We start from the raw sequence: 24495 nt of genomic DNA, 5'->3' as shown, positions 1-24495 counted from the left end.
GTCCCTTCCGCCCTGTGAGGTTTATAGAGAAAAGCCAGCCGTGTATGAGGAAGCAGGCCCTCACAAGACATCAAATCTGCCGGCAAAATATCTTAGATTTCCTAGCAAAATAAATGTTTGCATTTTTTCAGATAAACAAATGTCTGTGGTTTAGAAGCCATCAGTTCATAGTATTTTTGCTATAGCAGCCTTAGCTAAGAGAGAAGCTAATTATTGAGTACCTACTACAATACAGGAGCTTTACAAATCAAGGCAGCACAAGTCTCAGAACACAACCATGAGGTAGAATATCTTGCCTATTTTACAAAAGAGAAAATTGTTGTTCAGAAAAGTTAAGTAACTCACTTACGGTCACATGCTAAGTGGTGGGCAAAGCTTCCTAGGTCTGAGCTGAAGTTGGAGCCTTTTCTGCCACATGACACTACATTTCACAGGACAAGGACTTTCGAAATCTTTTTGTTTTCCTACCCTTAGAAGTCTCCATTATAAGAAATAGATTTTCCAACTTAAATTACATTTATTAAAATAAGAAAACATGGCTTATCTTTAAATTTTGTCAAATAACAAAGACCTTAAATATTAAAAGGACCTTAAATATGCAAAATTTTGTCAAATAACAAAGACCTTAAATATTAAAAGGACCTTAAATATGCAAAATTTTGTCAAATAACAAAGACCTTAAATATTAAAAGGACCTTAAATATGCAAAATGTTAAAATTGCAACCTAAGAGATATCATTTGTTATAACTTTTGTCACTGATTTCTCAAATAAATGTCAGGTCTGAGCAATATGCTCACATGAGGGTCATAGCTTCAGAATCATACTGAGTTGCTTAACATTTATTATATATGTTTGCTGGACAATTATCTGAATTTCTTATTTTTTAGTATATCTTTTCCAAAATCACCTTTGAACTATAATCATGGCAGACCTTGAAGGTTATGTGAGCAAAATAGCTAAATTCATTAAAACATGAGTTTATTCAATTGGACGTGCGCGCACACACACACACACACACACACACACACAGATAAATAAATAGTAAGATTAAGATGAGTAAAATGCAATTGTGAAACACTTAAAAAGTATTCAAAATTATGTATGTTTATTAGACTTTCTGGACAGCTAAAGTTTAGTCGTTTGGGTACTAAGAGGAAATTTTGCCATTGGTAAAATGGTAAGATTTAAGAAAACATTTGACACTGTAAAAGACTGCGACTTCTCCACTCTTCAGTTGGCATAATCCGATATGTCAATGGAAACTAAGGCTAATATGGATGATGAAAAATACCGTAATAGCCATTGTACTCTTTTATTTTTGTAAATTCCTTTAAATGTGTCTGCTACCCATTAAATAAGCTGGATGTATTAGATTTCAAAGTGCTTGCCTATAATATTTTCCTCTTTAATCCAATGTTTGAAAAAAGATTGATTTTAAAAAGTAAAGTTTAAAATTTTAAACTTTTTCTTAATGCTGCCTAATTTACTGAGGTTTATCTATCCTCTGTTAACCTCTTAAAAATATCCATAAAATCATGTTAATTCAGATTCCTAAGCATTTAAAAACATGTAGCCGAAACTAGTTCCAAATTTATAAAAATAAAATTCACAAACAACTGTGAAAGTGTCAATGATATATGACAGACCTTTCTTGTTCAAAGCAAAATACTATAAGACAAATTTCATTTCATTTTTAGTTTTGCTCATCACCACAAAAGCTTCTTATTTCTAAAACATGTAAACAAGAAGTGATAAATACCTAAACTTATTGAATTTCATTTTTTCAAGTAGATCTTTTCCAAGGAAGTAAAAGCAGGATGCTATTTTTCTAAACAATTATACACTACATTGAAGCTTTTGTGCCTTGAATGTCATACACCTAGAAATGCAAAACTTCCATTCCTGAAGTGGGAAAACTTTCCCAAGCTGCCACCTCTTAAAGATTCTATATTCTAGTTCAAAAGAATAGTAACTCAAAGCCCTTGACATATCAGTGGAGTAAAAGAGAGCTATTGCAGGGAGACTGTGTTTCTAATTCTATCACCATTTACCTAGCGTTCCTACTATAACATATCTTCAACAGAGGAGTGTTAGAAAGTTTGATATGTTTTGATTAGCAAAGAACTGTTTTGACTACCATCTGAATACTGAATGTTTTGGGCTCTTGACACTCTCTTATACCTTACATGGTGTTTACAGGTAAAATAGGAACATATTGCTTGCACTCTATGATCTTAATGATTCCTAAGAACTTGCATGAAGTGAGCAAATTAGATAGAAACATGGCATTATTGATTATACTGATTACCTGTTTTGTGATTACTCTTGCTACTTGCCAGACCCCTGATGACTCTGTGGCTGCCACCTGTCTGGGACGTATCATAATTGAAGTTTTCTTTGCCATTCATAAAGATGCTGTCCTCAGAAGACTATCCCAGATGACCAGAAATCCAGAAGTATGTTGGGTGAGTAAAGCCTTAAAGAAAACAATTAGATTTCACGATTATACAGTGAGACTAGGTATATGTTGATTTGTATTGACATCTAACTTGTTTTTATAAAAGTTAAACTCATATTTTTAAGTTGTGCATAGTCTTGCAATGCTTTCTTAAAAGAGAGATATATCAGTGCTATATTTATAACTAACTTCCAAGTGCAAAGGCAATGAATGCTTTTCATTAATATATTTACATGGATTTTGCCTGAAAAAAAAAAAAATCCCTAAAGTCAATTGAGAAAACCAGTACAAAGACACTGTAGCCTGTCCACTACAAGCATACATAGCACATTTCCATTTCTATCATCCACAACATACACTTTGTCTTAAACATGTATCTATTATTTCTTTGTTTAAAATAGACTACATTTAAAATTTTTCTCTACACTAACATTTTTGTCAACACTATATTCATTTCCTTCTTTTTAAAAATTATTTTATATTTATTTTTAATTAAAGTTTATTGGAGAGACAATTGTCAGTAAATTTCAGGTGTACAATTCTATAGTGTATTATCTATAGCTCACATTGTGTGTTTACCATCCAGAGTCAGATCTCCTTCCATCACCATATATTTGACCCCGTTTACCCTCTTCTAGGACCCCCACCAACCCTCTGGTAACTACTAAACTATTGTCTGCATCTATGAGTTTTTGTTTCTTCATCTGTTTGTCTTTTTCTTGTGTTGTTTTCAGTTTTACATACCACATATACGTGAAATCGTATGGTTCTCAACTTTTTCTGTCTGACTTATTCTGCTCAGCATAATTATATCAAGATTCAGCTTTGTTGTTGCAAATGGTACTATTTTATCTTTTCTTATGGCAGAATACTATTCCATTGTGTATATATACCACTTCTTTATCCATTCATCTATCGAAGGATACTTTGCTTGTTTCCATGTCTTGGCCACCGTAAAAAAAGCTGCAATGAACATTGGAGTACATATGTCTTTATGGATAAATGTTTTCAGATTTTTTTGGCAGATACCCAGGAGAGGGATTGTTGGGTCATATGGTAATTCTATTCTTAATTTTTTGAGGAACATCCACACTGCTTTCCATAATGGCTGCACCAGTCTGCATTTCCACCAACAGTGTATGAGGGTTCCTTTTTCTCCACAGTCTCTCCAACACTTGTTACTATTTGTCTTGTTGATGATAGCCATTCTAACTGGGGTGAGGTGACATCTCATTGTGGTTTTTATTTGCATTTCTCTGATGATTAGTGATGTTGAACATTTTTTCATATGTCTATTTGCCATTTGTGTGTCCTCTTTGGAGAAATGTCTCTTCAGGTCCTCTGCCCATTTTTTAATTGGATTGTTTGCTGTTTTGTTGTTGAGTTGTATGAGTTCCTTATATATTTTGGATATTAGCCCTTTATCAGAGGCATTGTTTGCAAAAATCTTCTACCATTCGGTTGGTTGCCTCTTTATTTTGTCAATGATTTCTTTTGCTGGGCAGAAGCTTTGATAGTTTCATATAGTCCCATTCATTTATTTTAGCTTTTACTTCCCTTACCTTTAGAGTCAAATTCATAAAATGCTCTTTGAACCCAAGGTACATAAGTTTAGTACAGGTGTTTCCTTCTATGCAGTTGATTGTTTTAGGTCTCATGTTTAGATCTTTGATCCATTTTGAGTTAATTTTGGTACACGATGACAGATAGCAGTCTAGTTTCATTCTTTTGCACGTGGCTTTCCAATTCTCCTAGCACCGTTTATGTATGTTTTTGGCTTCTTTGTCAAAAATTGTCTGTCCATATTTATGTGGGTTTATTTCTGGGTTCTCAATTCTATTCCATTGGTCTGTGTGTCTGTTTTTCTGCCAGTACCCTACTGTTTTGATTATTGTCGCCCTGTAGTACAACCTGAAGTCAGGGAGTGTGATACCTCCAGCATTGTTCTTTTTTCTTAGGATTGCTTTGGCTATTCGGGGTCTTTTGTGGTTCCATACAAATCTGATTTTTTGTTCTATTGCTTTAAAACATGCCATTGGGATTTTGATGGGTATATTTATTTGTATTTAAATGTAATATACAGATTAAGTTTCTTTTTAATTTTTAAATTTTTTTTATATTAGTTTCAGGTGTATCACTTCCTTCTTAAAATAATCTAATTCTTTTATGATAAATTAAGGCCCTACATCAACTCAAACTGTTCCTTCTTTGATGAGCCCTTTACATTGTAAAAGCTTTTTTATTAGAGAAAAGACATTTGGCACAGGGTAATATGGAAAAGTAAAGTTGGGTACAGGATGTTACAAATGGCTTTTCTTTAAGGGGAGCAGGATATTTGAATTCCAATTTCAGTTTGGGGGCAAACTAATTTTATACACTATGCAAATCACATAAACTCTTTGAATTCCAGTTCCTAATGTTCTCATCTGTAAAATAAGGGGCCTGGATAACCTCTAAGGACATATAGGAGGCTTCAGCTTCTGTTGCTATGGCAATGTCATCCTGATTTCTATCTTGATGTTTTTATGTGCAAATTTAATCTCCTCTTGTCACCTCCCTGTGTTTCTTTCTCTATCAAAAAGTATTCAATATTTTATACCAACTATACTTAAATTTAAAAGACAGTATTTACCACCCCCTCTAAGAATGCTTTCTGATAAAATGTGATCTCACATCACACTGAGATTCCTTCCTGGCATTCTACCCAGAAGTTGGTCATGTTGAGCTACTGTCATCATAATTGTTGATCATCAGGAATACCAGGGAATGCCCCAAAATAATTCATGAAGATTTTTAGAACACTAAATTGGTACCTAAAGAATGATGGCAGATTTGAGGCCCAGAATTGTAGGCCAGCAATTAAGGAAGGAAAACACTAAAGAATCATTTGATCTAATAAGCAAATTTATTCTGGGAGGTAATCACTAAACTGAACATCCTTTCACCTTATTGTCATTCGTTGAGAGAAATAGTATTCATTCAACAATAAACAACTATTTTTTTAAATGCCTGCATTACCTCGGCCCAATTCTAGGCACTGAAAATACTGAGGTGAGTACGCCAAAAAGGTTCTGACTCTCATGGAGCTAACATGCGGGGTACTCTGAAGATATTACACAATTTAATTGGCAGATAATCTATTACTTTAACCTTTCTTCTTTGTGTCTTTATTTAAATTAAAAACTTAATGGTAATTTGCCAACCTTCACATTTAGATAGTCCACAATGACAAGTAGTATTACTCAGTTTTATGTATCATAACTCAATGAAGTAAAAGGAAATTTTAGAATATTAAAACCCTGAACAATAATATCCCCACTTTATTCATTTAAAAACATTACTGAACCCTTACTATGGTTTAGCCTCTGTTTATAATGTTCTGTATACATCAGTGGATGAAATCAACTTAACAGTAAATCAATACAAAGAACTCACTGCTCTGGAAAAATCACAAATCTAAAAGTCAATTGGAAAATCCTCTAAAAGAGAAAATGGCTATGACTTAGAACTAAAACTGTGTACTTTATCTAGGAGAAGGCTACTGGACTTATATTCAGAGCCCATTTTATATGTACTTTTTATGAGCCTTATTACTCTAGATTTCAACCACAACAGATTAAAATCACAAAAGTAAACGATGGGCTAGTGAGTGTAACAAGCAAGTGCTTACACGGCAATAAAATCCTGACATTTAATTACAAAAAGGAACAAAAATCAAACACATCTTCATACTGCAGAATACTAAATTGAGTGTTCAAAGTTATCCCAAAATTCATTAAGAAAAGGCTAAATCCTGTTCCATAAAATCCATTTGAGAAACTGTGGGTTTCTATATACACTTAGAAAGGTTTCCATCAAAAATTATTTTTAAATAAATAAAGTTTAGACCCTTCAAGAGGTAAGCTTCACTGACCCAGAAATTATCTATTGTAAGGCAGAGAGGTGGATAAAATGAGATATCACCATGTCTGTTGAGATATATTCTGATTTCAAAAAAACACTTGTTTTTCAACAGCTTTGAAATATCAAATTTTCTTCAAACTCTTGCAATGATACACAGCATCGAGATGATCAATAATTCAACACTATTATCTGGAGTCAAACGGGGGTATGAAATCTATGACACTTTTACACAAGTCACAGTGGCAATGGCAGCTGCTCTGAGGTTTCTTTCTAAGTTCAACTGCTCCAGAGAAACTGTGGAGTTTAAGTGTGACTATTCCACCTACATGCCAAGGGTTAAGGTTGTCATCAGCGCTGGCTACTCAGAAATAAGAACGGCTGTCTCCAGGATGTTGAACTTACAGCTCATGCCACAGGTTGATTTTGTTCTAGTTCCATAAATTGGTTTTGATTATTCTTTATTATGAAAGGACCAGGGTAACCTGGGAAACTAGTTAGGGAGTTGGTTTTACTTTAACTTTCCTTTCTCTTCAGTCAAAGGATGTGCCCTATTATAGATCAGATAATAGACAAAGCACTAATGGAGTAGTTACTCTTCAATCTGTCATGTCTAGCTTCTGACGGTTTTCAGCATGATTTGCATTGGACACAAACTTCTGAGGACCTCTACCGCCTTGTTTCCAATTACAACATAAGTCAGGTACTATGAAGAAAACAGAAGAGAGAATGAAGAGTAAGGGAGAGTGGAGGTCAAGGAAGACTTCTTGAGGAGGTGCTGTTTAGCTTAAAATTTGAATGAGAAGGGGCAGCCAAGAGAAGATGGGGGACCAGGGGGACAGCATCTAGGCTGAAAAAAGCAGCAAGTGCAAAGTTGAAATGTCCAAAGAATAGCAAAAAGATCAATTTGGCTAAATCAGTTGAGCAGAAAGGAGCATGGTAAGTGAGCACTTATACAGATACACAAAGGCCAGGTCATGTGGCATTTCATAAGCTGTGGTATGACTTACATTTGTTCTGAGTATGATGAGAAACCTTTGAGCAGAACCTGTGGAACTACATATCTCCCTGAGATGCAAGTCAATAACTAGGGAGTAAGCAAAAAGATCTCTGAAAGACCAAAATAGATTTTAGAGAGCCCTGCACTAAGTTCTTGCATATTGCTCAGGGTCAAGTAAGTCTCATTGGCTTTCATTTTGAGCTATTTACCTTCATATCACAGCACTCTGTAACTCAGTGGTTTACTGCTTTCTAAGTTCAAAGATGATTAGAAGCCAAAAGTTAGAAAATAAAAAGGCTTATAGTCAGATTATCAAGAAATGACCATCTGACAGAAGTGAACAAATAGAAAAAATATATAATAAATGTTCATAAGAATTCAAAATATGTAACTCCCTGGAGCTGTAGAAAATGAATTCTTATGCCCATGAAAGACACAAGAGTTCTATTATGTCGTAGCCTAGAGAAGTTGATAATGAAAAGTTTAAACCCAAAATGATAAAACAAAAGAATTATTCCCCCAAATATCTGAGATAAGCATAATGCTATGTGCAATGCCAGTTAGGTGACAAGAAAGAAAAGTAGACCCTTTTTGACAATGATTGTTTAGTGTAGAAATGTAATTTCCATGACAGACAACACAAAAGTAAAGGGGACCCTGCATGGACACTGACTTTATAGAAGCCCAGATTTTACAACACAGGTGGGCATGGCAACGTCCGGTACTAGGAAAGGAACGAAGGTTTAGTGGAGGTCCACCAAGTGCTAATCCCCATTTAAATTAAAAAAAAAAAAATTCACTGAACAAGTGACATGGTGCGACTGCAGCTGTTGAAGGTAATAATTCTCCTTAGAATAAAATCACCAAAGCCATAACTCATTCAAAACTTTCACACATTAGACAGGACTCCTCAAATGCTAATGCTTATTTGAGGAGATCAACAATCAGAAAACTAGCCTGCAGACCAAATGTGGCTCTCAAGTTCTTAAGCTGTTGAGCTAAGAATTATTTTTATATATTTTTAAGTTTGTAACAAAAAAAATATATGACAAAGACAATATGTGGCCAACAAAGCTTAAAATATTTTATATCTGGTCCTTTACAGAAAATTTTGCTGACCGACCCCTGCACTAAATGATTATTTGGCTGGATGATTTATTTTATATAAAATAAAAATCACCAAAGTTGTAAATTAGACAAAATTTTGAACATACTAGGTGTCCCAAAATGCATTTTGCTTATTTGACTGGCTGTGTTTTTCCTGTATTTATCCATAAGTATTTAAATAATATCCACTGTTGTCCCTGGTCTGAAATATAAGATAGATATAGATGGATAAGGAAGTATAGATGGAGATATATGATAGAGCCTGAACCCTCAAAGGGCTTGTACTATACACAATATGAAATGATTGAAGAACAATGACTCTAAACCATCACCAGGTACAAAATATCATGATTTAAGCTATTTGTAAATTAAGAGTTTATTGAAAGGAAAGGATGGAAAGGACCAGAAAATTTAGGAAAAGTTTATGAAAACTCACAGACATCAAAGAGAGGAACGTGTACTATGAACAGCCACCTAAAGCTCTTCAACACCATAACTAAAAGATTCTGTCAATTTCCAGGGGAGTTATGAATCAACTGCAGAAATCCTAAGTGACAAAATTCGCTTTCCTTCATTTTTACAGACTGTGCCTGGTGACTTCTATCAGACTAAAGCAATGGCCCACCTGATTCAGAAATCTGGATGGAACTGGATTGGCATCATAACCACAGATGATGACTATGGACGATTGGCTCTCAACACATTTGCAATTCACACCGTGGCAAATAATATGTACATAGCCTTCAAAGAAGTTCTCTCACCCTTCCTCTCAGATAATATCATCGAAGTCAGGAACAATCAGACAGTTGAGAAAATCATAACAGAAAGCCCACATTAATGTCATTGTGGTATTTCTGAGGCAATTCCATGTTTTCAATCTCTTCAGCAAAGCCATTGAAAGGAATATAAATAAGGTCTGGATTGCTAGTGATAATTGGTCAACAGCCACCAAGATTACCACCATTCCTGATGTCAAAAGGATTGGCAAAGTTGTAGGGTTTACCTTTAGAAAAGGGAACATGTCCTCTTTCCAGTCCTTTCTTCAAAATCTGCATATGTTTCCCAGTGATAATAACAAACCCTTAAATGGATATGCTTTGCTCTTGTCTGCATGTGCATATGTTGAGAACAGTGATTTGAGTCAATGCATTTGCAATCATTCCCAGGAGACTTCAGCCTACCAGGCTAACAAGGATGTGGAAAGGAAATTCTCCCTGAGAAATGATTTCCTGTGGGATTACATTGAACCAGGGCTTGTTCACAGTATTCAGCTTGCCGTGTTTGCCCTTGGCTATGCCCTTTGGGATCTGTGCCAAGTTCGAGACTGTCAGAACCCCAGTGCCTTTCAACCACGGGAGGTGCTAGCTCATACATCCAAGAAAATTCCCCTACCATCATTTCATCCTTCTCCTTTATTGCTTTAATTTGCAAAGAGTTATATGAACAGCTCTTAATACTATTCTTTTTATAAGTAGACACCTTCAGTGTTTGAATAACCTGCATTTCTATCATTAGTTCTCTGTTATTGAGGATAATAGAGCTGTTATTTTACTTTCACCTCCTAGTCTGACCCACCAAAATTGTGTTCTTTTATTTTTCAAGAAGAGTCTATTGATAGTGCTGTTTTCCTTGAGTCTATGGATTTGTAGCTGATCTTAGAGTTTCTAGTTTTCATATGAATTATCTCTTTTAACGCTCTTAACAAGCACAAGAGCAGCATGTTTAAAGATTCTTTTTATTATTACTAAATATTTTGGATGAGAAAGCTAAAGCTGGGAAATGCCAGAAATATGAATCTAGTCTGAGTCTTCTGACTCCATGCCCTTTACTTTTCATGGTGTCTCTGGTGGCTTATAATCCCAAAGACTCCAGTTAGGACTATTACTTAGGGCTGTCTCCCTAGGACTCCAGTCTTCTTCAAATGATTGTTGTTTGGTCAATCATAACATTTCCTACTATATCTCTTTTTAAAAGGAATCACTAATTGTGTGTAAAAGGTCTTTCCCTTTCTCTTGTTGGATTACTTTGTAGAAACTCAAAGCTTAATGTGGCCCTGTTTAGTGAAAAATGTCTATTGTGTTTTTTTTATAATGCCCATGAACAAGGCATTTAAAAGCAAATTGCTGCTTTATATGATGATAAATTTTACTCATCAAAACCAAATTCCTCAATAATGTGTATTTAAAGCCAAACTTATGTCGTGAGACAGAATGATGTTCCAAAAATATATTTGTTTTAAATCTGTAAGAGAAAAGAACATGAAAGGGAGTAAGATTCAATTCTTCTGATCTTACAAGTGGATATACAAGACAGGTTATTTCTACTTTTATAATTTTTATTTTAAACACCCACAAACACAAGCTGTAAGATTGGAAGTGATCAGCTTACATTTGAGTGGATCATGTGATGGTCATAGGGTGTTTTTATGCTCATTTTAAAACTAGTTTTCACTTTGTAAATACAAAGCACAAAACCTAATGAAGAGGTAAGACTGGAGATTAGGATTTTTTTAAAATTAAAACTCTTTTAAAATATATATAGATATTTATGTCTTGTGATTTTAAGATGCCTGTTTGAAAGTATACTCTTTGTAGTATAAAACTTTTAATGAGGGATTGGTAAAAACTAAATTAAGTGGACGACTATAATGAAACCACAACATGGTATTTTAGGAATAAGAGATTAAGAAAGTGTATGGAAAGAAAATAGACCACCATAGAGACAGACAGGATAAAGGGGAGGAGATACGATGAGCCTCATAAAGAAAGAAATACAAATAGCAAGATCTAGTTATCCTCTAAAGATTTGGGAAATTATTTTAAATCAGGAATAAATCCCAAACATTCTGATGAAAAGACTCAAGAAAGTATAATCTAAGCAGAGTCTGCTAAATGTTTTATTTAAACACAGAAACCTAGGGTCATTCTTTATGTCCCTTGGAGCCTGTTTATCTAGAAACAAACAGAAACAGACTGGAAAGGAGGAACAGGGAAGTGACTTGCTCCTTTGATCATGATGTGAGTGAGCTAAGTCTGTGCCACGTTCAGTAGGACAGATAATGCAAACAATTTTATCTTTTTATGAAGGAATCTCTGTGGACATTAAATTTAAAATATCAGCAACATTTAGGTTCAATAATCAAAGATACATTCCTAAAGATTATTTTGTCCCCTGGCAAAATTCACTAATATTTAAATGATAGATTCTGAATGATTTTAGATTCAAAACTCTTTAAAGGAGATGGTTTTTCCCAATATTTGAGGACAGTCCTTACTTAGGCTTCACACTTGGTGAGAATCGTGGCAGGGACAGTACAACCAGTAATTTCGGTATTCTTTTTTCTTTTCATTTACCTCTGATGATATTCTAAAAATATTATAGAAACTAAGACAGTTTTCTCCCTAAAGGAGTCACCTGTCTAGTGAGGTATATGATCAAACAATTAGGGGGCTGACTATAATGCAGGATGATGCATTACAATATTTCATATAAATACAAGATGGCAGAGAGGCACATAATTGAGGCAAACTAATCCAGTATTAGTAATTCAGAGAACATTCTCCAAAGAGCATGACATCTATAGTGAATATGATGGATGGGTTAGAATTTATCCAGGCAGAAATACTCTAGCAACATCCCAGAAGGGGGAGAAAACATGGCATCTTGAGGGAGCAGAAAATAGTACCACTCCCCTCTTCCTCCTTTCCAATCTGTTTCTGTTTGTTTCTAGATAAACAGTCTCCCAGAGACATAAAGAATGGCCCTAGGCTTCTAGTGTTTAAATAAGACATTTAGCAGAATTGAAGGGGAAACTAGAAGCAAATGAGACTGGCAGTTTAGTAAAGGATCCATCATTAGGGCCATATCAATTAGAGCACCTCAAACTTTGATGTGCAATTGAGTTGTCTTGGAATCTTATTATCATGCAGATGCTAATTCAGTACAGTTTTTTTGGGGGGGTAGGGGGACAACATGAAAGTCTGTACTCCTACCAAGCTCTCAGGTGATGCTGATAACTGCTGGTACATGGACCATTCTTCAAACAGAAATTCTTCAAACTGTGTTTAAAGATTTGGGCTTGGTAGAGCAAAGAGGAGCCAACTAAAGATAAGTTTAGAAGGAGAGTGATGTGATCTGTTTTCCAGTATGGAAATAGCATTCTCACTGCAGTGACATTGACTAGCAGGACACAGGACTACAGGGAGAAAGACGAACTTGGTAACCCAAGCATAAGATAAGAATGCCTTGTACAGCAGGTGTGACACTGAGGATGGAGAGACATGTACATGGATATTTAAAAGGATGAAGAGCATTTGGACACAGATTGGATGTAAAGATAATAGACAGAAGCAAGAATATTGCAAATGGTTAAAAACTGGTACCATTTTATGAGATGGAAACACAGAGAAAGTGGCAATCTGGTGGGAAGAGAAAATATTAAGCATTCAATTTTGGAGATGTTGAATTTGAAGAACTTATGAGATATCCTAGTGTAGCGATGGTCAAATATCAGTCCAGAAGTCAAAAGAGACATGCTCCAAGAAGAGAATGAGTTTGGAGTGATAGGGAAAATACTGATCAAACATTTTTAAGGCCTCCTGTACTAGGCACTGACATACATCATCTCGCATCTTCATAACATTGTTGTATATCCACAGGACTCATATTCTTTATACTTCATTCTAAAGAAGTGACAAGAGGAAGTGTTACTGGTGGCTGACTACAGCAGTTTAGAGAGGGAAGGGACCTGGCCCAGGGTCACTCACGTAGTTAGCAGTAAAACTATCCCAGCTTTAGTCTAGTAGGCTTTTTGTTACACCACAGAAAACCACCCAAAAGAAAAAAACATAGGTTGGGTACCAGAGATGCAAGGCTGTTTCCTCTGCTATTCCCTAATTTACTCACATAGATCCCTCTTTTTATGAGCACAGCTTACTTATGGAGACACAGTGGACATCACAGCAGTTAGGAAAATGGAAAGCAACATCCCATACCAGCTTAACTGGTGTGGTCTCCTGGCCTTTTGTTCTCAAAAACAGGTTATTACCAAACAGAGAGGAATTATCTAATAATGAAATGCGAATCCTGCTCTATAAATTTTGTAGTGTCAATTTATAGTAAATTTCAGTCTCAATGAAAAATAAATAAATAATTGATGGGAAAAGCATTTAGTAGCTTAATGACTGGAGCATTAACGTTCAAAATTTACCCTAATACAGAGCAAATGTTCTGTCATATTTAACAAGTAATGAATGCACTGTTTTATTTGCCTCCACCCTCTTTCCTGTAAGAACAAGAATAGAATCGCACTAGTTTATTTACATCACACAATGTTATCATTATTTACAGAACATATATGTGTCAGAACTTTACCCTGTGAGACCTCATTAAATGCAGGAAAAAAATGGGTGGGTTTATAGTTCAAACACAAGAGTAGACGACGATATGCTCTCTAAAGAACTGAATTACTGGGGCTTATGTGTGTGTATTGCTTAAGGAAAGAACAGAAGAAAACTCAATATATAGGTACAGGTGGGAATACAGACAGTAAGCCCTCACTTATTCTTTTACTTTTGTTACATCCATTTTTTTCTTCCAACAATTGGTAGAATAAGTTTTGCTTTTTGGTTTTTTTTTCTGGTTAATTCCACAATGTCAGAATTAATATCCTTTAATGTAATACTAATTAACTTACAATCATTAAACTATGAAATCTGTAGGGATGTATAATAAATTCAATACACTTAGAGATTTTACTAATATGACATTTGGTCATTGACAGGACTATGGTAGCTAATATATTTACTTTAAAATATACCCTGATTTTCTTATAGTCTCTTGACAAAAAAATAATAGTAATAATAATAAAGGAAAGAAATATTCATCACAGATTAACTGAGACGGAATAGAGTAATTCTATTCAAATGGAATAATTTTTGCTGCATTCCATAGATTTTGCACCCAATAAAAGCCAAATGGCATCATAGATCTAGATAATGAGTGGGCTTGGTGTGCTCACAGAGTTTACTTAGCCATGACTATGCATCAAGTTAATGGTGAAGCCAGAATTGCAATCTGTTTTCCTCCCTTCTAGTCTTCCTCTGCATCACAAGCTCAATATAGCTGCCTCATTTGTCAGCAAAACATTTTCTGTCCTATGCACACAAGTTCTCACTGCATAAATTGGGTAACAAGACAAGTAATTTTCATTGCATTTCTATCACCTCTAGTTTAAAAAAATCATTTTATTAATTTAATTAGAAATATAATTTAGAGGTCATTTTACTATGCACTCAATCACTGAAGCAGACTTGAAAACCATTGGAGATAATAAGATCCTCACCTTCCACTGAATGAGTAACAAAGTATTGACTTAGGTAGGGGGTGGGCACTAGCAGTTCCCTTACTTAGGCCTACCAACAAAAGTTCTCTAGTGGGAAAGTTTCTCAATACACACCCAGGAACAGAGCACCGCTGTTACTGGACTGTCCCCCAAGTTTGTAGCTCTGTTCCCTCAGCCTTTACTTCGGGGATGGTGAGCACTGGCTTGGATTGCCCACTCATACTGGGCCGAGGCTCAGTCCCGACTGACACTAGAAGGGAAGACTTTTCCATAGCTACAGATGGCACACTGGTGATTACATTTCAGTGAGAAGGAAAAAACAATGAAGAGATTTTTTAAATTAATATATTATATGGTGTAATAGAAAGACCCCACATTGAAAGTTAACTATGTGTCCTCAGATAAGTCCCTTCACTGAGTTGTTATTGAGTAAAAGGATATCACAGATTTGAGTATTATCAAGTAATAAATGAATGTCAGTTGACATTATTAGTTGATAGACTCAAAATATTTTTATTTATTTGCACATTGTCCCTATTAGCTAATAACAGGTATTAACAGGCATTAATCTAAATTTTATGAACCCTTAATCTGTGCCAGATACCAGGCTAAACTCTATATTCCTAATTACATTTGATCCTTCCCATAACCCTATAAAGTAGGTTTCATTTGTCTCATCTTACAGATGGGGAAGCTGAGGCCTAGAAAGAAATTGTAACTTTCAAGATCACACCATTAATGAGATATGCAACCAGAATTAGAGCCTAGAGCCCCAGATAACCCATTTTGAAATTCTGCAATGTGGAAAAATTAAGATACTCAGATTTCAATTTTATGGGCAGAGAAGCTGCCCTCCAAAAATATTAACTTGCTTTTCAATTTCACAGAGCAAGACTTTAGCAGAAATGAGGCTAGAATTCTCAAATTGTTCCCGGATAGTTAAGAACTTTATCAACTACATACCATACTCACTGATCCAAAATGGCCATTTTGCATTTTTAAGTGATATTACTTGGAAGTCAGTGTTGTGATTGAGAAAATGAATACACTTACAATATTTTTATCAGTGTTTAGTATTTTATTAATTTTTATAGTTACTTGATGTACTGAAAAGTGTGACATTCAATGATGGAGGGAATTCATTTCATTTTGATGCCCATTGGCTATGAATACTGGATATGATGTTGTGCTCTGGAAGGAGATCCATGGCACATGAATATGACCAAGATGGCACAATATGATCTGGAGAATGATGTCTTTATCATCATAAACCAGGAAACAAAAAGTGAGTTCAGGAATCTTAAGGTAATTGTGTTGTAAGCTGCTTTGTAGCATTCAAATCAATCCAACTGCAAAAGTCCTTGACCCCATCAGGACTTCCAGGGATCCAGTACTTGTTCATTGTCCCCAACTTGCTTCCTTAGATTCCATGGTCAACTTGTATTTCAATTTCTTGTACACACCCTCAAATCCTTTGCCCCCATCCGCCCCCCACCGTAGAAATACTCATTCATCCAAAGCAAAATCCTGGTTAAACTCTCTGCCTAATCAATGTAGCCCTCAGGTAGCTGAACTTGACAAAAAGAGAAAAAGACAAAATGACCTTGCTGACTGTTCTCACTTTAAATTCATGATCTCTAACCTCCAGTGGGCCCGAAAGCTGCTAGGCAATCAGACTATTACCCTAGTCCATTAACTTGCCCACTTACCTAGATGGTTATTTTACACTTTCTCTTCTCTGACTCCAACACGTTTTTCCCATCATCACTTTCAGTTGACCCTGCTTCCTGTTTCACTAACAAAACTGAAACAATCAGAAGAAAACGCAAGTGTTCCCCTGCCACCACATCTGTGCCTGGGTCCCTACCTTCCATCTGGCCCTGTGGATGGACTGTGCTTCTAGCCAAGGTGAGCTCCTCCACGTGACATCTAGATCCCAACCCCTTTCACTTACTCAAGGATTTTGCTCTGGCAATTCTCCACTCTCTCCTTTATCCTCAAATATGTTCTCTTCTGGGTTTTCTACATGATGATACAAATGTGCTGTTATTTCTCCCATCTTAAAGAAAAATAAAAGGAAGAAAGAAACTCCATTGATCCCCCACTTCCCCTTCCATTCCTCTATTTCTCTTTACAGCAAAACTCTTTGAAAAACTTGAATATATTCACTGGCCCAAATTTCTCTCCTTCTATAATTATTTTGAACTCTTTAATCCATCAAAATTATTTCCGTCTAGTTCCCCAATGTTAATAAATCCAAACATCGTTTTACTTTGCTTACCGGTTAATTAGTCTCCCCTCCATGAAATGCTATCTTCATTTGCTTCCTCGACACCACACTCCCTCGATTTTCTTTTTCTATCTTTGGCTACTGCTCTTCAGTTTCATTTGCTGATTCCTCCTCATTTCCACTGCCTATAAATATTGGTGAGCCCAGATCTCAGAACTACTCTTTTTTTTTTTTTTTTTTTTGGTCCACACTTTTCCTTAGTGATCTTATTCAGGCTCTTGGATTTAAACAATGTTGTTACCTAGAAACAAAATGATTCCGAGATTTTTCTCTTCTGAATTTCAGCCCAAATAAATATACACCTGCCTAATTGATATCTCTACCTAGTTGTCCAATAGTAATCTACACTGATTATCTCCAAATGAGCTCCCAAACTTTTTCTCATCTCAATAAATGGCAACTCCCTTCTCCTAGCTGTTCATGGAAAAACCTGGTGGGATCCTTCACTTCTCTTTCTGTCATGCTTCATAATTAATCTAAGTTTTACTTTCAAAATGGGTCCAGGAGCTGACAATTTTTGTCTTCTACTCTGTTGCTGCCACCCCACTCCAAGCTACAATTACCTCTCAACCAGATTAAGACAGTAGGTTTTTAACTGCTCTTTGCTTCCACTCTTAACCCCTTCAGTCTGTTCTTAAAACAATAGCCACGGTAATGCTGTAAAATATAATACTCTGCCCAGAACCCTCCCTAAACATGTTATTTATCTCAATGTCTTTTAAAAAAAGCCTTACACGACCTGACACCAGTACCTCCTGACCTCATCACCTACTACTTCCTCTTACTCTCACCCCTTTTTACTACCCCGCAGGCTTTCTTGATCTTTCACACATGCCGTCCCTTCTCCTAGTTCAAGACCTCTCACCTGCTGTTTACTTTGCCTGTAATAATCTTCTGCGAAATCCACGTGGTTCACTTTCTTCCTTTCTGTCTTTCCAAAAACATCACTATCTCAGGGAGGTGATCCTCTGTCACCATATTTAAAACTGCATTGTCAACCTAACACTTCTTATACATCCTCCTGCCCGTTTCTCCAGAGCACTTATCACTATGTAGCATTCTGTACATTGTGCTTATTTTTATCTTGTTTATTTCAACCTTGTCAACTAGAACTGAAGGTCTATGAAAACATGGATTTTTGTCTTTCATTCCCTGCTGTGACTCTAACAATTACAAGAGTGCCTGGCATATAATAGGCACTCAAAAAAATATGTGTTGGATGAAAGAATGAATATAGTAATGCTTTAAATCACTATCTTTATTCAATTTTCCTTAAAGCAAAATACTTTTTCCTTGAAAGATAGAAATGTAGCTACCAGTCTGTGTTCTCAGACTTTCATCATCTTCATTATCATCACCACAGCCTCACAAGTGCCTTGTCAACTCAGCACTCCGCTAAACACAGTAACTCACACTGGATCTTTTAAACCATGCTGTGCCTCATTTTCTCATTGAATACAGAGAGGCTTCTCCATTATAATTTCTGCAACAACCATTGTTTCTAACTGTTACCAAGACTTATCTCCAGACTTTGTATGAGAGACACTCAATGAAGGGGAGGTGATATGATCACAAATACGTGAGTGGGTCTTTTAGTGACTAAATGCAAGCGGATGATCACATAAAAAGAGACAAGTTTTCCTTTCTGATGGAAATACCCATAAACACTTCAAAAAGGTGGTAGAAACCAATGATATCTGAGATCAATTAGGTCAGATTCCACTTGTCAAAATGCAGCTAGCTGGGGTATAGCATTTCTGGTAAGTCATCAAAATTCATAGTCTAAGATGTTAGATAATCCTAAATCTATTGATATCCCAAAGTTATCAATACTGGACTTTAGAATGTCTTTGCTATCTCTTATATGGTGGAGGGAAAGGGTTGTGTTGCTGGAAAAAAATGTTTCACGTTTATCCCCTTAATGATGTCCAACTTTATCTTATAGTTAAATCCTTTTTTGTCCTCTGGGCATCCTTCAGATTAAAAGTTTTTCCTGGGGAATCCACAAGGCAGATGTCCTGAGTACTGAAAACCCAGGTCATCAATAACTCTGTTGAGAAGAAGAAAGACAGTGCTTATGGACACAGGGATATTGAATCTTGGCTACTTTTCTCTCTCGGCCAGGCCATTCTCATCTCTCAGAGAAAAGACTCGTTAGCTTAGTACTTAGTGCTCCAGGCTTAGGAACAGCTGTTAAGAGAACCTAGAGAATGTCTCATTTCCTCATTCTGCTTTGGCTTCCCAAGATAAGTGTGAGAAAACAGATTTATCTCACAAAATGTGCCATGAGAAAGAGACTGTGAATGGAAAAAATGACACAGCTGAAGAGAATTATTAGCTACATTGGAAGTAGAGTCTTTTATGAAAGTAGAATGCTACATGTGATTCACATTGTGGTAGAAGAATTATAAACTAAATTTTCAGGATGATTTAAATATTTTTTATATATATAGGGCTAATACTTTAATGGTTTTAAATTAAAATTTTTTCCATTGTTTTGTTTTTTAAGATTAGACTGGACATGGTCCTTAGCATGATTAATAATCTTGTTCTAAAGACTATCAAAGCCTAATAATTTACTATTTGCTTATATAGTTGAACTCCTTAAACAGCACATGACTGGGAATTTCCAAACAATCATTTCCTTCTTTATTTCCACCACTACACATTTCTCCCTCTGATAGGGACTTTTGGAAAGAGCTAATTTCCCTTATTTGCTTATAGAATTTATTAATATGACAAAAACTGTGTTCTTCCTAAAGCAGTCTCACTATCTGAAATATTTCTGTTTTTTTAGACTTGTTCACATTCCTCCAGCTGACAAAACAATTTTATTATGCTCTAAAAAAGACCAAAATACTATTTACTAAATACATCTTTAAATTAAGTCAAAGTTAATTAGGAGAAATCTTTTTAAAAATCTATTTGGGATTTCTTTGCACTTTATAGCATATTCAGTCCAAATGCTCCAAGGAATACAGTCCTGGGCAAATGAAGAAAACCACACGAAGTCAACATATTTGCTGCCATGAATGTGTGAACTGTCCTGAAAATCACTACAGTAATCAGACAGGTAATTACACTCATTATACATGTACAGCGACACACACCTAAAACATATCTCTTAGGTGGATTTTTTTTTTTTTGCATGAATCCTATTTTGTTTTGTTTTTTGTTTTGTTTTTCATTTGAAAAAAAGAGCATCTCCTGCTCCTGCTGGATTAAATTCCAGTGAGATTTCATTTTATCGTGGAATTTGTTCTATTATATTAGCAGACATGCAACCAATAAATAATAACTTTACTTCCAAGAGAAAAATTGTCATGCAGAGACTCACCAGCACCATACCTTGCTCGCTGTGCCATGTGTCATGCAGGGTCTGTGGTCCCGCTCCCCGCACAAGAACAGGATATGGTGAGGCCAACAAGGAAAACCAACGGAGCCATGAACAGGGAGTCACACCGCTATATTCTCACTGGCGGCTGGGTTGGAGACACAGGAGGCAGACATCCACCAGTTCCCGAAGGAGGGGTCTTCCTACACCCCAGTCTTGCTGGTGGCTGGGTGAGATGCAGGAACTGGGATCCACACGATCTGAAATCCGCCATCTGCGCTTGCTAAGCGCACTTGTTAGCCACATTCCGCAGTCTGCTTCTCTGCCTGTCAGCCAACCAACCAACAAACCAACCCCTTGCTAACTGCAATCCGTGCTTGCTAACTCAGCCACGGCAGTTATATCGGTAGCCAATGGCTAACTGGTTCCAGCTGATAGCCAACTAGTCACCTGAGCCATCTACTGATGGCCATCCAATCACAGTTGATAGAGATTTACTAACTTTCCACGTGAGGCCGAGAGCCTGGAAACTTCTCTCTGGGACTCTGTCCCCACAAATATGTTCTCCTCTCAACTGAATTCCTCTCCAGCACCTCTTAAAACAATGAGTGCTCTGCAATTGTTATCCATGTATCTCCCACACAGACATGTCTTACTTGCAACTAGGGCACAATAACTACATATAAATAAATGCTGAATTAACTAAATTGTGCATGGTAGAAATCCATGTATGCACAGAGGTGTGCATACCCTGAAAATTTCATTATTCCTACCAAGAGGCAAGAATGAAGCCCAGAAAAAGAACTTTCTGTGAGACAAGGGGACGAACTATTGAAATGTTATAACTGATTGTTTGCCAAACCTGTTAACAATTTAACAAGGCCAGAGTAAAATACACAAATTAATGAACAGGAGTGAGGAGCTATCAGCACTTTCCCTGGTGTTAAGCCTTGTTTAAAAGCATCGTATTTCCTTGTTTATGGTAGCATTCCTATTAATCCTATAAAAGCTGAGAACTCCAGGTCAGAATAGTGCCCACATACTTATTCTTTTTTTCTTATTGGCTCCAAGGGCAGAAGTATCCCAATGTAAACATTCCACTATCCATGTTCTTTCATTGTTTTACCAAAATGCCATTTATCCCAACCTGAAATGGGCTGTGCTGTGTCAATAATTAGGTGATGAGGTGGAGGGAGGGGATTTTCCAGGCAAAATGGTAGCTAACAACTGTCTTCTAAGTGGGATAAATAACAACAACAAAAGAGTATGTAGCATTTATTTCCCATAAAGATGTGCAAGCGGTTTTCAAGATACAATTTGGGTTGTCGTTTGATAATTAGGGCAAGTTGCTTCCAAGAACAAGTGTAGAAGACTGAGGACACATAGAGGAAAAGCAAAGATTTAGGATAATCAGAAAGGACATCCTCTCCTATCTTTCTTGACATCTCCAGTGTACGGCTCTCATATATAGACACAAAATGTTCACTGAAGGAATAAAATGGCAGACACTAGGCGGTAGTGGTTAAGGGAGGACAGAGAAAAATGGATATTTGTAGGGAAATAGCATTTAGAAAGAGCAGGAGGCTGGGAAGGTAATGAAGTTTATAAACAGAAACACAACCTGACTTGGAGGTTAATGAGGAAAATAACAGAGGCACTGTCTCGCACGGACACTGTGGAGTGTCATCAAATGGAGAGGTGTTTGGACAGTAGCTGGGACCCCATCATTACGGGTGGAATAGGGAGCAAATGCAATCACACGCCAAGAAACTCCACTCTGGCATCAATTATCAGGTGCTACCCTGCAGTCAGAATCAGCATAAATCATTTTCAAGCTTGTCACTGCCCATGTGAGAGTCTCAACTTTACTAACCTCCTGGAGAAAAACTAAACTTTAATTCCTCATCAACTGTCATTGATTACAACCTTATGCTATCTCACTTTTAGAGAGCTTGTAGGGTAACCCAGCCACTTTGTCTTTGCTTTTAAAAGAACGGCAGCCTTTTTTATCCTAGCAGCTCCCACCATAGTGGTGTCTAATTGTGTGCAATGCTCCATGCAAAGAATTTGATGTTTATTATGTCACTGAATACAGCATCCCAATGAGGCAGCGTTTTTTATTTTTTATTTTTTAAGAGATTTAGAAATAAACTCAGAACATTCAATTTGCTTGTCAGAGAATCATAAGTGCTAGAGCAAGGGACTTGAGATATGTCTGGTTCCAAAGCCCTTATTCTTAACAGAGTCCCTGAACTGCCACCTATCATAGCAAGTTCATAAGCAGCTAGCATCTATCTTGAGTATATTAATTTCCTAAAGACTCATAGTCCAGCTGGCTTTTTTCTTTCTCTTCTTTCTCTTTGCTCATCCTTCTCTCTCACTTTCTTTGGGTTCTGTGCATGCTTTATTTTAATAAGCATGCACCAGGGTGACAATTACCTATATCCATTTTCTGGTGAGGGCTATTACTGAGAATGGTTCTATTTGCAGCGTTGTGGGCAATTATCTGGTTTAAATGTTTGCAATGTGACTGAATCTCTTCTTTTAGACATGGATCACTGCCTTTTATGCAACAATGAAACACACTGGACCCCTGTAAGGAGCTCTGTGTGCTTTGAAAAGGAAGTGGAGTTTCTCAACTGGAAGGACGGGTGCACTATCCTGCTCCTGACCCTCTCCCTACCCAGAATCCTGTTTGTTCTGGCCATTGGCATAACATTTACAAGAAACCTGATCACACCTGTTGTGAAATCACCTGTGGGAAATCCTCTGTCATTTCCTCAACTTTGCCAGCACAGCCTTTTTCGTTGGAGAACCACAAGACTTCACATGTAAAATCCGGCAGACACTATTTGGCGTGAGCTTCACTCTGCATCTCCTGCATTTTGACGAAGTCCCTGAAGATTTTGCTAGCCTTTAGTTTTGAGCCCACGTTGCAGAACTTCCCGAAGTGCCTGCATAAGCCGATCCCCATTATCTTCACTTGCACAGGTATCCAGGTTGTCATTCGCACACTTTGGCTAATCGTTGCAGCTCCTGCTGTGGAAGAGAATGTCTCCTTGCCCGGAGACATTATCCTGCGATGTGAGCAGGGATCCATTCTTGCCTTTCTCACCATGCTGGGCTATATTGCCATGCTGGCCTTCATTTGCTTCGTATTTGCCTCCAAAGGCAGGAAATTACCTGGGAATTACAATGAAGCCAAATTCACAAACATTTGGCATGCTCATTTATTTCGTAGCTTGGATCACATTCATCCCCCGTCTATGCTACCCCATTTGGCAAATATTTGCCAGCTGTGGAGATTATCGTTACTTTAATATCTAACTGTGGGATCCTATGTTGCACATTCTTCCCCAAATGCTGTATTATTCTTTGCAAGCAAGAGACTAACATAAAATCTCCCTTTCTCAAGATGATTTTCAGTTTCTCTTCCCACAGTGCAGGCAGTCTTCCCATGAGTCATGCTTCGCTTCACTGGACTCCACTAACAGCAATGTCACAACGACCAAGACCAGCTCTGGTGGTAAGTCTGCAGCCTGGCAGAAAAGCAAAGATCTCCAAGCATTTTCACACATATGCAAGGAAAATGCTACAAATCTGTCTAAAACTTGACCTCGAAAAAGATTTTCAAGTTTATGAATGAGTCCTTAAGAGATGACACATTCCAGAATTAAATGTTTCTAGGGTCTTTGTATTTAAAATGTGCATTTACTTTCTGTACAAATATATTCTATGTGTTTCTTCACTGCCACTATTTTCACCATCTTTTAGTTGAACACTCCCTCTGTCCAACCACCTGTTTAATGAAGAAAATAGATTCTTCAACCTAAAACTCTTTTCATTCCTTACCACCTCCATCTGTCTCCATCTTTACTTCCTTCCTCTTAGGCATATATTTAAAGGTATCTCTTCTATTCAAAATTATCCGTTAGTATACTAATCATTGTTATTCCATCTTCTACCACTCTTCTCGAACCTCTTTGTATCGGTTCTCTCCTTCTTGCTTGAGCATCTTACCTTCCCACCTCTACTGCTGTGTTCAGTTAAACAAGCATTGG

At 36.7% G+C, this 24495-nt stretch overlaps 1 protein-coding gene across 1 annotated transcript; it reads left to right on the top strand.

The window, feature by feature from the left end:
• Positions 1–2284: 2284 nt before the first annotated feature.
• GPRC6A (G protein-coupled receptor class C group 6 member A) lies at positions 2285–24076 on the top strand. Its single transcript, XM_019741338.2, is given in 15 exon segments — positions 2285–2409; positions 2411–2467; positions 6476–6779; positions 8988–9293; positions 9295–9825; positions 15905–15968; positions 15971–16015; positions 16018–16115; positions 20050–20173; positions 22983–23196; positions 23198–23302; positions 23304–23646; positions 23648–23692; positions 23694–23903; positions 23906–24076. Coding segments are annotated over 15 exon segments (2742 nt in total).
• Positions 24077–24495: the final 419 nt, after the last annotated feature.

Source organism: Rhinolophus sinicus, linkage group LG05 (assembly GCF_036562045.2).
Source record: "Rhinolophus sinicus isolate RSC01 linkage group LG05, ASM3656204v1, whole genome shotgun sequence".
Lineage (NCBI taxonomy): Eukaryota > Metazoa > Chordata > Mammalia > Chiroptera > Rhinolophidae > Rhinolophus > Rhinolophus sinicus.
The sequence above is the reverse complement of the archived record's forward strand: the minus strand, read 5'-3'. Positions and strand labels throughout refer to the sequence as shown.